The following is a 15,882-nucleotide window of genomic DNA, read 5'->3' as shown; positions in this document are numbered from 1 at the left end:
AGAATACTTCTCCATACAACCAAAAATTTCAATCAAGTTCAAAAGTCAAAATCAATAAAAATATTTGTCGAAACTACTGTCAATCGCAATAAAACGTGAGTGCATTAACAATGTATAATAAAGTATAGTCTGTTGACTGACAATTGATGAATTGCTTAACAAAGTCAATTGCTAAATTGACTAACAAAGTAAACATCTACATAGCATAAAAATATTCTTATTGACAGATTGACTAACAAATTAAACATCAACATAGCATATTTTAATATTCTTATTGAAATAACATAATAACATCAACCGTTTACAGTAGAGTCGATTGATAGATTTGTGATTATACAAGTCACTCAATAACAGTCTTATTCATAGAGATCCAAAAATATAAGACAATAAATACAAAATAAATTACAACACGACTACAACTTATTAAGTTAATTGTTAGGATACAATTTCCAAATCAAATATTTTAGCTTAGTAAAATTCCTTACCTAAAAAAACACTATTTTGGGAATTAAGTTTTAGAGAACAACAAAGTTGAATTTTTTTTTATTTTCTAACCTTAGGCAAATCATTCAACTAATATAAGTTGTTACATATTTTTGTGCCTCCATGTATCAAACCCTATAATATTATTTATTTTTCCATTTGAATTCTTTATTTATTTTGGGTTTTATTGTGAATTTGTGGTAAAAGATTAAAATGGATACCCTTACTTCAAAAATAATTTTTTTAAATATTATATTATATATCATATCAAAACACTGAAATTTTTAAGGGCAACATATTAAGTTACAAAGGTTACATATTTTTCATATGCAATTTAAAAGGATATGTCACCCCCAAATTGATATATATCACTCTAAAACTATTTCACCGTTATATATATATATATATATATATATATATATATATATATATATATATATATATATATATATATATTAAAAATTTCTTGTTTTAATTAAGATTTACTATTGATTGTACAAGATAAAATGTAACAAGTCATGTGAATTGTACAAGACAAAAAATGAAAGATGAAAATAAAAGAGTTGTCGATGTAGTTTTAGTCATAAGGATGTGTATGGATGGATAGTTGTTGTCTTGTATTGTCATCTTTAGAAATTTATGTGGACGCGTAGCATTGTAGTCCCCCATCTCGACCATCAACTATTGACTAGCATGCCAATTATCTTGGGGGACCATCTTGATGTCTCCTACTCTTTCTTGCTTTCCCGGTTTCCCCTCTTCAAAGATTGTTGTTTTACTCAATTGTACAAGAGGAATTGATGATTAGCTGTTGGTTGATTTAATTGGCTTGTTGTATTATTTTTTCTGTTATTAATTGTTAATTCGGCAATATAAGCTAATAAGTAATGAAGATGTTTGATATAACTAGTTAGTTGATGTTGATTGTGTATTAGTGAAAAATTGAGTCAATATTCCTAATGTTAATGAAAAAACTACCTTAGCAACTTTTTTTTGACATGAAAGTAAGTTTTTAGTTAGCAGCCTTAAATCCACTTAAAAAACAAGTTTTTTATCGTTTAACTAACCAATAAGACAAAAATCAAAAATTAAAATCCAAAGTTAATAAACAAGACTACTAAAATACCCTTTGTACTACCTAACTAGTTATTCCTATAATTAGTGGTGTAAGTAATTTATTAAAAAACCGAACACCATGCTAAACCAATCAAATAGAATAAGCAATTCGATTCGATTATTTTTCTAGTTTGATTGTATGACTAGTTCAAAGTTTTTTGGGAAACATAGGAGTGTTTGACAATTGATTGTTAGTTGTTGGTTTTTTAAATTGGTTTGTTTCAGTAGTTGAAAGTTTTAGTTGCTTTTGTTGGCTTTTGATATAACTAAATAATCAACTTTTTCAAGAGATGTTTGATAAAATTAGATATTGACTGTTAGATGTTATTAAAGGAAAACATAAACAAACTAAGATTACACAATAGATACCACCTTTAAACCTGAAAAAGATTTCGTTGCACATTAAACCTGAAAGTTTTATCAAAAATGTTGCACTTGCACATAGATTCGCACAGAAAAACTACAAATTTGTACAAGCTATCATCTATGGTAATTATCTAATATCATCAGTTTGTTGACAAAATCCGATCCCCTCCAAGCCTCTCTTTCAACAAAAGTCTAAGGGCGGAAGGATTGACGATTTCCAAAAGCTCACTCCACATAGAAAATTTAGTAACATAACCCATTATTACCGGCAATCAAGAAGAAATGCGAGCAAAAAATAATGAATGAACAAAGGAAGGAAACTATTATACATGATTGGAGCTATACATTTGTGAAATATATGAACCTCGGTCAAGCTAAAACGGTATGATATAAGAATCGACTTTCTTAAATCTCCAAGAAATTCAGGGTTGGATACAAAATGCTGCATCTCTTGAACCCTCGGGATGAAATGTATGTAATCCAAGAGAGAATACCCTCCATTTGTTTTACTTATTTGATCCGTTTGTGTCGCTAGCCGCAACTGTCTCTTAAGAGCGCCAAAAGTTCAGCATCGTTCAATTTCAAGTCCAAAGCCAGTTGCATTGCAGATTTACCTTCCTTGTCCACAGATTTTCCACTGGCTCCCCTGCACATGAATTATCTCGTAAATACACGTGAACTTTCTAGGTAGTGACTCGACAATTAAAGATGCATGAACTAAATCTCTATTAATACCAATGCATACAGAATATGGTTTTCTTAAGCTGCTCTCATAATACAGTCCTGAAAGGGATCTGTTGTTGCGTGTCTAGATATTTATAGGCGAGGGATTTATGATCACAACTCAACAGCTATTGGTGAAAAACTACCAGAGTTGAACATGAGTATCTAATGGTGAAAAACGATTAAATGTCACTTCCGTATCGTTTGGATTCCTCTTAGTATTGGCACTCTAGATAGGAAGTTATACGACTCAATTGATACCCTCAAGACTCCGGTTTTGCTACAATTACTCTTAGCATTTGTGCTATCTTTAGTCTCATCGATTTATGCAAACAACACGCAAGCATAATACCTCAACCTAGGTAGAACTTGTTCATTTGTCTAAGATCACTGCAACAAGGAAAAAACTTGAGTTAATCCTTGCTATAGACCTAACTTGTGAGGGAATCCTCCATTACACCTCCACAGGTCTAAAACACCAAGTTCCACCCAGACCCAATTGCTTATTCACCCATCGCCAAAAACCTTTCATCACCCCACTTGCATGTTCAACCACCACAAACCGATCATAGCAATGTGACATGATTCGCTAGCTAAACAATTCGCTTTTTGAATTCGCGATTAGCTCAAATTTGTCTAAGAATAGCCTAAAAACTGACCATAATTCGCTTTTTACAATTCGCGAATCACGAGGGGATTAGCGAATCATGTGACACAAGACCATAGTGCAAAACATATTTCGCGACCGAAATACAGGCCGCATTGACTGTGAAATCATCCGCAAGATATATTTTGCGACCATTACCGTGACCGCGACCGAAACTTATATTTTTGCACTATGCCTCAAACTAAACAATTTCCCTTTTAATTTTAACAATGAACCTTTCAAATTCAAACTCACCAACAATCTCATTTGATGAGTCATTTGATTTCTCTATTGTAATATATATCAAAAGAGTCATGAATCATGATGATGTATTGCTATGTTCACGAGTTAGTTATGAGTGGAAGTTCCCAACAGCTAGTCTCAGATCATGCTAGAGACTGAAATCAATGAAGCATCAGATTAATTTGGTCACAGCTGAGGATATATATAATGATTATATGAACCTAAGTTTACACTCAAGATACCAAGGCCTGTGTACAATTGAAATTCCTATCGTCACAATCAGTAAGTTTGTACGCTATAAGCACGTTCCAGTTAACCCCAATGAACTTAGAAGATGTATATAAGATCGAAGTGCCAAGCTTTTAAAAAATGCAAATGATAACAGCTTAGCGGCTTCCTAACAATGTGATGGTTTCGAAGAATTGGGTATCTTGAAAAAGTTAACATGAAAAAAATTTAAAGAAAAAACCATTGCCAAAAAAGAGATGGGTGGTCAAGGTGATAGATACCTCATCAGAAGTACTTTAGCGATATCGATTTTCTGCTCTGTGATACAGCGATGAAGTGGTGTTTGGCCTTTTGAATCAACTGCATCTATATTTGCACCATACTGTAAGAGCAGTTCCACCATGCCTACATCAGCATATTGACAAGCGAGGTGAAGCAAGGTACACCCATCAAGAGAACTCTCTCTAAAAGGATCTTTCCCCTTAGTGAGTGAGCTTAATGACCTAGAGACAGTCCTCTCAACATATTTTGCTCTTCCTCTGTCAGTGTTGCGGATGAGGGGAACTTCATCTGAATCTTTAGCTCTTGGCATAATAAATGATTTGAAAGTAGAAGGCTGTTTATGCATGGAATTTACGTCTGCTTCACAGCATATAATGAGCTGATAAACTGCTTTCTTATTATTGGCACGAACACTCTCCCACATCTGCTGTGGCACAGAGAAGGCATTCTGATTTGCCATTTTTTTGCGAACAAAAACTTTTTCTTCATACTGCAATAAGGGAAAAAGATGGTCAAACCTTGGACCAACTAAAGAGCTAGTTACATAATGAGTTGCAAAATCAATTTCACATTAATAAAGACTCAAGGAAAAGCATAAAAATACAAATGAACACGTGGGGATTGAAAACTTTGAGCTCTTACACAACACATTCAAAGAGAAACGATTATCTGAAACACAAGAAATATTTTCCAATAAAGTGTAAAATTAGAAGTGATCCAAACTCCAATTACTTGGCCGATTGATTCGGAAAACACAATACATTTCAACAGTATACAGTGGCATGTAATAGCACGCTTGAAAGCTGCAGCTCAAACTATTAAGCAGTTGCGGATCAAGGCACATTCATCAAATGTAATTGGACGTACAAAAAATGTATGCACAATTAAATATATAAAATGTGACAACGCACTATGTCAAGGTTCTTACCTCTAACAATGTGTAAATTATCTTTATATTAAACATGTGATAAAAATAAGCACTCACTTTTATCTTAACATTGAGTGGACAAAGACGGTAAAAAAATTGATGAATAAAAAATCACCAAAAGTCACAACTCACAAATCACAATTCTTTATCACCAAAACTTCATCTTCAAATTATCATTCACCAAATAGAAGCCTTAAAAGAGGTTATACAACTGAAAATTACAGAAATGTATACCCGATACCTTTGCATGGATGAACAACTCTTTCACTGCTACAGGATCACTGGGTGTAGGCTTTTTCATGAATGCCGGTTTGTGTTGCTCAGACTTTGGGAAGCTGCAAAATTGGGCTAAAATATCAGCAACATTTGACAAAAGAATACATCTTTCAAATGATGAAAAAGCATACATCACTTACATAACCGGTCTTTCATCTTTAGAAAAGTTTTGGGCATGTAAAAATTCTTCCCAGACTGAATTTGCATAGACATTACCAAGGGATTGGAACAAAGATATAACAGAATGCTCCCACACTCTTACATCCAGTGTCAAAGACCTTACCTATAGGAAGTACATAACATTTGCAGTTTATTGAAATGAAAAGAAAACAATTCAAATAGAAATGCGCAGAAACAAATCAACACGTTCTTGAACTTTTTTATGTATTAATTGGAAACTTTAATCATAGATTCATAGTGATATGGAGGTTCCAGGGAAAAATTAAGGAACTCATAGTAGATATATAGTCTTCCTCATGATTGTGAGAGAGAAAGACAAACTTTCTGACTCTCAAGCATAAATATGATACACAATTTACAATGCCCAGCATGATTCTTTTGAAATTCTAAGTTTACACCTGGTGTCATTTATTTTTTTTTGAATTAGTCATTACTATTTAAACAAGCATAAAGGAAAGATGAATTATTAAAAAAAGCATCCCACTTTATTTAAATAACTAACCTTTGATATATGAACTCCAAGATTGCGATGTACACCGGAGCATTCTATGCAAATGAGTATACCAAGGTTTAAAGAAGCCCAGTCTGGTCCCGGTGCACCACAATCAGCACATTTCTCATTACCATCCACGTTTTTCAAGAGATCAATAGGTTTTTCAACTCTCACACTATGTCTTTGCTGTTGGAAACTATGCGGCCCGCCAGTATTTGAAGAAACTTCATCAGTGACTGATGGATTGATTATAGAAGAACATTCAAAGGAACCACTATCTGTCGTAGAACTTGGGTCCTTTTGCTCACCCCATATTGAATGACGCTGGGATCAAATATTTGTTCTTGTTAGTAAAAGTTTGGTCAATAAAAACAACCAAATTTTTTAACATAAAAAATTTTCACCAAAAAACAGTAACAGTTACGAATTTTGTAAGTATACCCCTTCAATGGCTTGTGAAGTCAACAATGAAGCAATTACTCCTCTTATCTTCTCAATCCATTCCATCTGATCAGCAGCATTCTCTGCCTACATTTTCCAAAATAGTTTATAGCTTTCACTACACTTCTTTATCTCCGCTAATCAACTTGGAAAAACTATCTCCTAGCAGTTACAAGGCTCATAGCTTCACCACAACATGCCAAAAGCTGGCCGAAATTTGCTTGTATCCTAAGTAGTTGTCATTGTGTCTAGCACAAATGTTAGAAGTGGAAATTACCTGCAACGTGTAGCTCTTCACAGGCGAGATGATCCTGAAGCAAAATCTCATATCTGACTGCTCAGCGTCTAGCTTTATTGTTGATGTTAGTAGGTTAACAGTGTGACGTGCCACAGATTTTTCTTCATTAATTGCTACATTATTGTAATGAGAAATCCATCGACCAAGTGCTGAGCCAGGGTCAACAGAGCTATGAAGTGGACCAGAAAGCCTACTGGTTCCCATCTAATTACAGTAAACAACTAGTAAGTGTGTTTGGATTATATGAATCTAATGCATGGGCCTTTTATTCTATCAACTTACTGATGCCTTGCTGCGTGGCTTTCGATAATAATATAACATCCCACGACTATCCAGAACAAAAAACCTTCGTTTCCAGTCAGCCCTCAAATTAGAAGAACGTTTAAATAGGTATCCTTGTCGAATGATTTGGATCTGTATACAGAAACTAATAGTAAATATATGAATATATGGAACTTAGAAGCGCTCAATCTATAAGCCTTTGACATAGCTTCAAATTTTGACAATTATAACACACCTGTCCATTTGCAGAAGACTGCATGACTTCTTCAATTGCTTTATCAGTGCTTTTAGTAAAAGGTAGTGGACAGTCCACTCCAGGAACCTCACATGACCCATTGACAGATTGCCTACTTTGTTGATCTATTTGTTTTTTGTACTCTTTCATTTTTTCATTAAGGGACATGAGCTCATTGTTAGAACTTTGTTTTGACTGCTCTGCGTAGTCAAGAATCTGCAATATGTGTAGAGCACTTTAGCTGAATTTTCTTTGTTCAAATATGTGTAGAGCACTAAGGTTTTAAGTAGTATGCGAGGGCCATTGGTGGTTTAAGCTAAACCATTTAGCAATGATTCTACCATGTGCTAATCATGAATTCTGACATTGTAAATTGTAATTTAGCCAATGATAGCAAATATAATATATTCCGTTTATATGTTAATCAGCTATTGTTTATTTCTTGATTTAATTATTGTGCATTTCGTGGTGAAGATTGCTGTAAGTCTGTTTCTTGATATTCGCACAACAAAAAAGATAATAGGAATAAAAGAGACATAGGCTAATGCTACTGCTTTGCCCATTAACCCAGTGATCCATACAACATTTCTACTCAAGGTTGGAAAAGTATGAGCAGCAAAATTTCTGCATCAACTAATCCCCGATTCCAAGTGCAACCAAAAGGAGCCATTCAGATCTGTAGAATTGTGTATCAGCAACATTACCGAGAAGTTAACTTATATGGTTTAGACCATGTCCCCATACATGGCTTTCTGACGATCAGACAATTTGTACTGTTCTGGGAATACCTCTATCATTGTTGTCATGTTATTTCTACGAGTACTTAATATTAATTAGTTGTTTCAAGGTAACACTGTTATGAACATTAACTAGTCATATTATTTCCTTTGAATTATATATTTTAATTTCCTTTACTCTCCCACTCTCTCCATTAAAAATGTCTCTCATGGTTATGTGCACATAGGTATAAGTAGGTATTAACTATTGCATTAATATTCAAAATCAACAATCCACGGGTATTTTAGACCAATAATAATAGTGTTATTATTATTTTGACAGATAATGGAGTACTAAATAAGATTTTTTGCGTAACTGGACTCTTATTTTGATATAATATAATACAAACCTGCTTCATATAAGGTTCCATCTGATGCAACAATTCGTAACCCTGGAAAGCAAACAATTAAATTGATCAACCTCTGCATAAATCAAACTTCAAAGGCAAATGATGACGCTTTTAGACCCAAATGCTAATATAATGAACCTGTTTAAAGTAATGAAGATGTGCATCCATTGAGCGGCTAACAGCCTCCAAAAACTCATAATGTTTTTTCGCTTCCACATTTGAAAGAGCAGTAACCTACACATATTATTTGGATGAATTTGGTTGCAGACAATTCAATCAGTAAATAAAAATTATTTTCTTGGACAAGTAATCCCGTGATAGATTAAGTGGGAAGGCAAATTTACCAAATTAAAACGTGCTTGATCATAGAGAGCTCTTGCAGCATGAAGTTCCTGGAATGTCTCTCTACCAAATTAGATATGAGAAATAGTGATCATAGACAATAAGTCAAATCATCATGTATGCATCACTAATAAGCTTGATGAATGTTTAAGGTATACCTCCTCTACGTTGGCAACTGTATCCTTCCTGGCACTTTTCTTCAGCGACAAAAACTTCTCACGAGCCTATGACAAGGTATGAAAGTTGAGGTTAGAGTATCAAGAAAAAAAAGGTGGTTCCTTTTCGGTTATGCAATTAAATCTTTAGAATGGTAGGATTTTCTGGAATGTCAGTCACTAGAATATCCTAACCATGATTGCTTTTAGCATACTATTTCTGCACAAATGAAGAAACCAAATAGCAATCATAACTAGAAGCAGAGATGATCATTACCAAGTAATCTACTCCCTCAGTCCCCATAAGTTTGCCCCATATAAGTTTGATTCATTACCTATTTTGAAAGGTGACCCCACCAATGCCCTCTCTATCCCTCTCTCACTTGCTTCACCAATTGGCCCACCCATATGAATTTGTCTCTTATTAAAAGGAAACTTCTAACACATGGGAAAAAACTTGTAGAGAAAAGGAGCAGTTTACTGGTATGATTGAATTAATCAAAAGAAAAGATATATGCATTTCGGAGTAATCGATATTTGACGATACAAAGTAGCCATGGATTTGATTGTTAAGTCTGAAAAGACTCACCTGATCATACATAGTGGCAGCCTTATCAAAGCGTTTTCGAGCTTCCTGTAATTAGACATAATAGGTTCTTATATAAGCAACTATGTGGGCTTAATATTGAACAGCAGATAGAAAAAAGCATCTTTCAAATCATTTTATCCTAGATTTTGGAGGAAAAACATTTCATCAAAAAGCATATTTGACTTGGAGAGGTTGTAATACACTAATACAAGTAAGCAAGAAATAGACCATGTTGTAAGGTGCTACCGGACAATATTGTGTAGTTCTACGAATTTAGGTGCCTCATTCTCACAATGATATCACTTCATTTTTTTTACTTTATTTTCTCAATAAACAATAAGCTTATCACTTAAGTTCATGGTAAAAGTTTTACAAATAGTAATGAAGGGATGACAGAGGACGGATATGGTAAATACCATCAAGTACCTTGACATCATGAAGGTCAACATTGACAAATTGCAGCAGCTTAACATTTAATAGGTTCTCCACCTACGGGAGCCAAGAAATAAATCAGCAGTTAAAAGGATTACAGAATGATAATCAGCACAAAATTCCTATAAATAGAGGAATGAACACCAAGTGTCACAAGGAAGCATAGATTGATATCATTAATAGCTAACATATTACTCCACTAAAGATTTCCATGGGAACTTCCATAATCTGTAGCAAATATGTTCATCTAATACTTTTCGTCAATACCAATTTAAATACAATAAGATTGTTTTGTTCCCACTTAAAGTGTTGACAACACATGTTTTTACTACATACTTCTGAATTAAAAGGAGTCAAACTTCTAGGAGCTTGACATCAAAATTCTACATAGGATTATTGATAAAAGCTTGTAGAACCCAAGAAGCAACTTGTGGGAAGAGAACTCATTGATCAGCCTCAGATGAGTATAAACAACCTTATATGAATGTTGTAATACCAACAATACATCCATCCTATAGCTGAATCAAATTTTGAATTTCTTAAATGCGGAATGTATAAGTTCCTCAATTTTTCTAGTGTACTGGTTTATTGGTAGTCGCTAGAGTCCAACAAAAAACATGCACTACTGTTTCTATGTTTGACAACTGTACAATCACTCTGCAATCTGCAAGTCATTCTAGGCTTCCCTCAATCAATCCTCAAGCATTGATATGAGAAAATAGAGTTTCTCTGCTTAGAAAAACAGCAGAAAAGTGAAAAATATTCATGTTAAAGAGGACAAAACCAGTACCTGTGATCGAAGAACTTCCTTGTAAGTACCAATCTCTCTCAAGGCGATAGTAAACTTTGCCATGACAGGACCTGAAGTGGATTAATTATACAAAGAAAAATCAAAAATGGTTTGATAAGATATTACATAAATGTGACACATCAGAATCATAGCTAAAAAATTTCCTTGTAATCGTGTATATATATGGGTTACCGATTAACGAGAAGGTCAGTGTCAAGACATTCTTTTGTGGTACCACAAGCCTAGATCAAAATTTTCTTCCATCTGTTCTCTTTTTCCTCTTTATTGCAGCCTCGTCCTCCACCATCTCTCTCACAGCAGCCAATGGCTGAAAACCAACAGAAACAGCCCCTGTTCACTCTTGCTCATGATGAGGTTAAACATCTACAGTTTTTGTCTCAGGCGTTTTAGACATTCATGATAATTCATTACAAGTGCTTGATCATATAATCCCACCCAGCGATGGCCAAGGACCAAACTACCAAGGCTGATGGCAATTAAGACCATGGTCGTCCCATGGACTTATTGTACGGTCTCCAATGATCTCACTATTTTAGAACCGAATTTCAGAGCACAACACATTCTCTTTGGCATGATAATCTAGAACATCATCAACACATTAAGAACTTATTTCCCATGTGGAAGTTAGCTTATTATAGTTTTGTTTCTTTTGCATTTGATCCATTCCGGTTTTCCATGATGCACATCATGAGATGTGATAGCATGGGCGATCTTCATCGACTCATTATCTCCATCACAAATCATCATCCTAATTCATTGTCAGTATTATTCTCTTTGGGATGATAATCTAGGGCATCTGAGGCTCATGTTTAGAGTACCTAGGCAAATTGATGTCATTGAATGTAATAAACCGATAAGTTCTGAAAGAATGTTTTATTCTGCGACCTTCTCAATAATCATTCGCTCATATATACACTCAATCACTTTGAATTTTCCCATACAGTGGAAAATTTATATTTTCAGAGAGTAGGTAGGAAGTCTTAAGATTTAGAGAGAAATGAGTCCCTTTCCTTTATAGTAAAGGGACAACCTTCTATGGTTATTGGGCAAACTCAAAAGGACAGCATTCTGCTATTGGAGGAAACTCAAGGGAAGGAGAGAGACACAATTAAAATATATGCACAATAATGTATACACTATAAATAAATACACAAGATTATTACCATCATCTATCACCCAGAAGAAAATTCTAGACTGAGAGAACTAACATCAAGAAAGACGCATACTGATTACACAGAAGGAAAATGAAATCCAAGATTGAATACCTCCAAATGAAACACCTAGAGGGTCATTATTGCCTCCTGCAAAAGTGTCGAGAGCACTTGCAAAAGCGACATCTCCATCATAACCCTCCCCAAGTCCTTCCCTGAAAATATAGCAATTACACATGTTTTTTAAGAAAAATAGAATGACTGAGTAAAAAGCATCCATATTAGAGGGCAAATTTTGCCGCTCGTTTCACAAGCCAAATTCTCGAAACACACAAAATATAGCACTCTAATGCATCCTTGAACCCATCTACTATTTCAATCATCACATTTTATAAAACTCCTCTGTCCTCACAAAGAACGTCTAATTCTTATATTATATGTATGTTCTAGTCAAAGAAAAAGGTTAATTGTCATGATCATATAAAACAGAAGTCAAGAAACATAAACACAACCAGATACTTGGCATTTTGACCAGTAAAACATAAGTCCACTCAATGATATTAGATCTTGTAAACCTTTTACCCCTATTTCTTATTTCCTAATGTTTATCTTCCCTCAAAGTTTCCATATTTCCACAAACGACTGATTAACTGAAGTGCAGTTCAATTTTATATACCCGTATGGAAGGCTTTTCCCATGGTTTTCTCAACAATCGGTTAAAGAGCTTGAAACGTCTTGTGAAAGTGAACTCTAAAAGAAAAGAAGAAGAAATAAAGTTCACAAGAACAAACCAATAAGAACTCAAACAATGCAAGAAAACATACAAACTATTGTGTTTTATGGGTATTTTTGAAATTGTTCTCCACAATCAAATAAAATTAAAATTTTTTTATGTAATTTCAACAATTTACAACTAAATACAAACTCCAGCAAACACTCTTTAAGTGTTTTCTCTCAAACTTAAACACCTTTAATGTTGTTCAGTCACAAAAAGGCTCTCACACTCTCTTGGTTACACAACTTCATAACAAAGCTCTTTCACACATACTCATATTTTCCTCTGAACTCTAAGACCCTCGTTGTAGTCCCAAAAATTCAGCGGAACCAACCCACGGTCCCCAAAGATCTTCAAGCGTGCTTGGTGCAGAGCATGATATTTTGGCATTCATGTTTTGACCAGTTAATGCTCGAATGAGCACAATTTTTCCTGTTCAAGCATGTAAATAGCCCGTCTGAGCTCTAACCATGCGCGTTTGAGAAACCTTCACACACATTCTCTAAGTCGTGCTCAAGCCAATAGCTCATGTGACTACCCAAGCAAGTCCTCACCTGAATACCAGCAACTACAGCCTTTTATTTTCGTAGTGGATCGTCCAAGATCTTGCTACTTCATTCGATCATCGAGCCAATTCAACAATTTTTTACCTGCCACACCCTTGATTGATCATTCCCTCAGACAATCACTTCTAATGAGAAGCATTTGGCTCTTGAAGTATATGTGTCCCCCTCAAGAGTAATTCTTTCCTTCTCATCCAACGCCACTATATAGTCTTGTCTACCTTGAGACCTTAGCCGCCCATGATGGGCCTTCAACTTTCTATCTTAAGCTCTTCCCCTGTGAGATTTCTCACCAAGCAACCGAAATACACCACTTTTCTCTTCCCCTTTAATTCTCACCATTACCTGTTCAATTTAACTATAGAGTTGATAGTATAGTACAACACATTATAATTGGTGCTGAGACTGAGTCAAAAGGAACAGGACAAGGTGAGTAATAAACAAAAGTCAACTTACGTGTACTTGTGACATCCTTTGTAAAACTTTAAACTACGATCCTTAAGCAATTCAGAATTTTCTTCCAAGCACTGCAGCTGTTGCATCAACCAAAAATTCAGTTTAAGCTTAAAGTTATTTGTACATAAAGACAAAGTCCCTACTTATTCAGCAACAAAAAGATACCTAGGCACATAATTCTCTATGTATGATCTTCCTTTTTTTACTGTAACATAATGTCTTTATTCCAATTATACATGTCCTAACAAGGATCAGCTAACTGTTCACTTATCTTGATGTTTTGATCAACCATGTTTAATTGAAAGGAGGTAGTGTAATGATATTGAACTAATGGGATTGACAGGAATGATAATGAAAATATAATGTAATTTAACCATGAAAAAAGTACTTCATTTGACAAGATTTAAAGATATGCTTGTCCTACTGTAATAAAAGTAAACCTTCTTAAAATTCGTTCACATCTATTACCCCATGGAAAATTGGGGAGAAAAATGAAGATGAGAGCTGAAATGACATAGTGCATTTCTTCAAACTTAACGCTAAAGCTCATTCTCATTACTGATATTTGATACATTAACCAAACAGGGCGTAAAAGTAAACCATTGGAATTTCTAACTTAAGTCTATTATCAGATATTTTGCATCAGCATTCCTGTCTTTCCCAAATTCCAATTCAAACAAAACCCAATTAAACAGTAGCCATTTATTACATGATCACATAAAAATAAAAAATAATAAAAATTTCAAAGATTTCAAAAAATGGAGGTGGGTTAAGAATATAACCTGGGTCCTAAACATGGGAGAATCATCAAGCTTCAAGAAGTTCATTTTTGAGCCACCGCTCATCCTTCTCTGCAAAATTATATTCAAAATAAAAAAATCAAAATTCCCTAAAATAAAACATAAATGAAAAATCCAAAATAAATTAAATAAATTAATGAAGAAAATGAGAGGAGTACCCGAGGAGGTTGCCTGTAACAGAACATGCAATTTCCTTCCAACAAAAACACTTGTTTTATCTCCCCTTCTCACCTTAATTTCAGGTTTTCAACCCTCCTAAGTTTTGATAATTCAATTGAAGAAAACGAAGTAATTAAAAAAAATTAAGAAAAAAAAAATCAACTGAAAAAGAAAGGTAATTAAGAACGAGAGAGAAAGACAAAATAGAATATCTGGAATTGATTTATTATGGAATGAAATTAGACATAATTACAGCTTGAAAATGTAAAAAAAATGGCGGATAAGTGAAAATAGAAAATAGAAAAAAGGAATTAGAAAGATAAGAGAGAGGAATTGCGCGTAAAATGGGCGGCTTTTGAAGATTAATTAGGGATTTGGATGATGATATTACATCAGATCACTATAATTAGTACTGATTCTTTCTGCATTCTACGGAATGAAATGATCCGCCCTAAACAACATGGGAAGCATGTCTGTATGACTGTACTTGTATTTTTTCTGTGTATTTTGTCAATACCAGTATATTTTATTTTAAATAATCAAAATAAATGTACTAATACGACGCTAGTACTAGTAATTGGGATTGGAGCCGTCAGACGTCAACACTCAACCGTCATCAAAGAATGGGTCCTACCTCTACTAATGCCACCATAAAGCATAGGTCTGCAAAATATGATTTGAAATATCTGATTTCAAAAATTGGATACTTATAAAGTTTTTAAAAATTGGATTCTTTAGCTTGAATGTTCAGTTTCTAAAGATTTAAAATTGAGTTCGGATTGAGATATTTACAAAATCGGAAAAAATAGGTTCTAACAATCAAAGTTGTAATCATGTTAATTTTACTCAAAATATATTTTTCTTATAAATTTAGTTATTCTTGTATGTAGTCAAAGATTTTAAAAAATTCAGTAATTCGATATGGGTGTCTCTTTTGACCATTTTTCCCATGCCCTCTCTTTGGCGATGGTATATGTATGATTTGTTTGTTTTTCTCCTCTCAAGCCCTACCATTAAATGGTAACTAGATATGTTGGTTTAGTAAGATATATATATAAATAATTAATTTAACTAAAAAACAAAGAATTGAATTGACTAAGTAGAAAAGTTTAACAAAATATATTATGTGAAGGGGTTAAGAAGTGAGATGAGGTATGAAATTTTATTAGAGAGAAAGTTTAAGAGCATTTGGATAATCAAACATTGTAGAAAGGAACTGAATTTGAGAATGTAAATATGAAAAATTAGAAGTAAATGATGTTTCAAAAATTTGGAAGATTAAATGGAGAAATTAGTAAGCATT

The 15,882-nt window shown here is 33.9% G+C and overlaps 1 protein-coding gene across 5 annotated transcripts; it reads right to left on the bottom strand.

Moving 5' to 3' along the window:
* Positions 1–1,972: 1,972 nt before the first annotated feature.
* LOC130799631 (ADP-ribosylation factor GTPase-activating protein AGD3-like) lies at positions 1,973–15,097 on the bottom strand. Of its 5 annotated transcripts, none has more exons than XM_057662789.1 (20): positions 14,579–15,097; positions 14,403–14,471; positions 13,621–13,697; positions 11,941–12,041; positions 10,655–10,725; positions 9,859–9,921; positions 9,433–9,477; positions 8,847–8,912; positions 8,691–8,738; positions 8,485–8,580; positions 8,347–8,388; positions 7,221–7,436; positions 6,986–7,117; positions 6,683–6,907; positions 6,406–6,492; positions 5,974–6,288; positions 5,432–5,574; positions 5,257–5,350; positions 4,087–4,577; positions 1,973–2,611 (listed from the first exon to the last, which is right to left on the bottom strand). In XM_057662789.1, exons 1-20 carry the CDS (start codon positions 14,603–14,605, stop codon positions 2,497–2,499), a joined length of 2,523 nt encoding a protein of 840 aa, XP_057518772.1. In that variant the 5' UTR covers positions 14,606–15,097; the 3' UTR covers positions 1,973–2,496. The 5 variants fall into 5 exon arrangements, with proteins under 5 accessions (XP_057518772.1, XP_057518773.1, XP_057518774.1 ...); XM_057662790.1 differs by lacking the exon at positions 14,579–15,097 and adding an exon at positions 13,156–13,509 and having other exon boundaries at positions 14,403–14,458; XM_057662791.1 differs by lacking the exon at positions 14,579–15,097 and adding an exon at positions 13,156–13,522 and having other exon boundaries at positions 14,403–14,449.
* Positions 15,098–15,882: the final 785 nt, after the last annotated feature.

This window comes from Amaranthus tricolor, chromosome 14 (assembly GCF_026212465.1).
Source record: "Amaranthus tricolor cultivar Red isolate AtriRed21 chromosome 14, ASM2621246v1, whole genome shotgun sequence".
NCBI classification, from domain to species: domain Eukaryota; kingdom Viridiplantae; phylum Streptophyta; class Magnoliopsida; order Caryophyllales; family Amaranthaceae; genus Amaranthus; species Amaranthus tricolor.
This window is presented reverse-complemented; position numbering and strand designations above follow the sequence as displayed.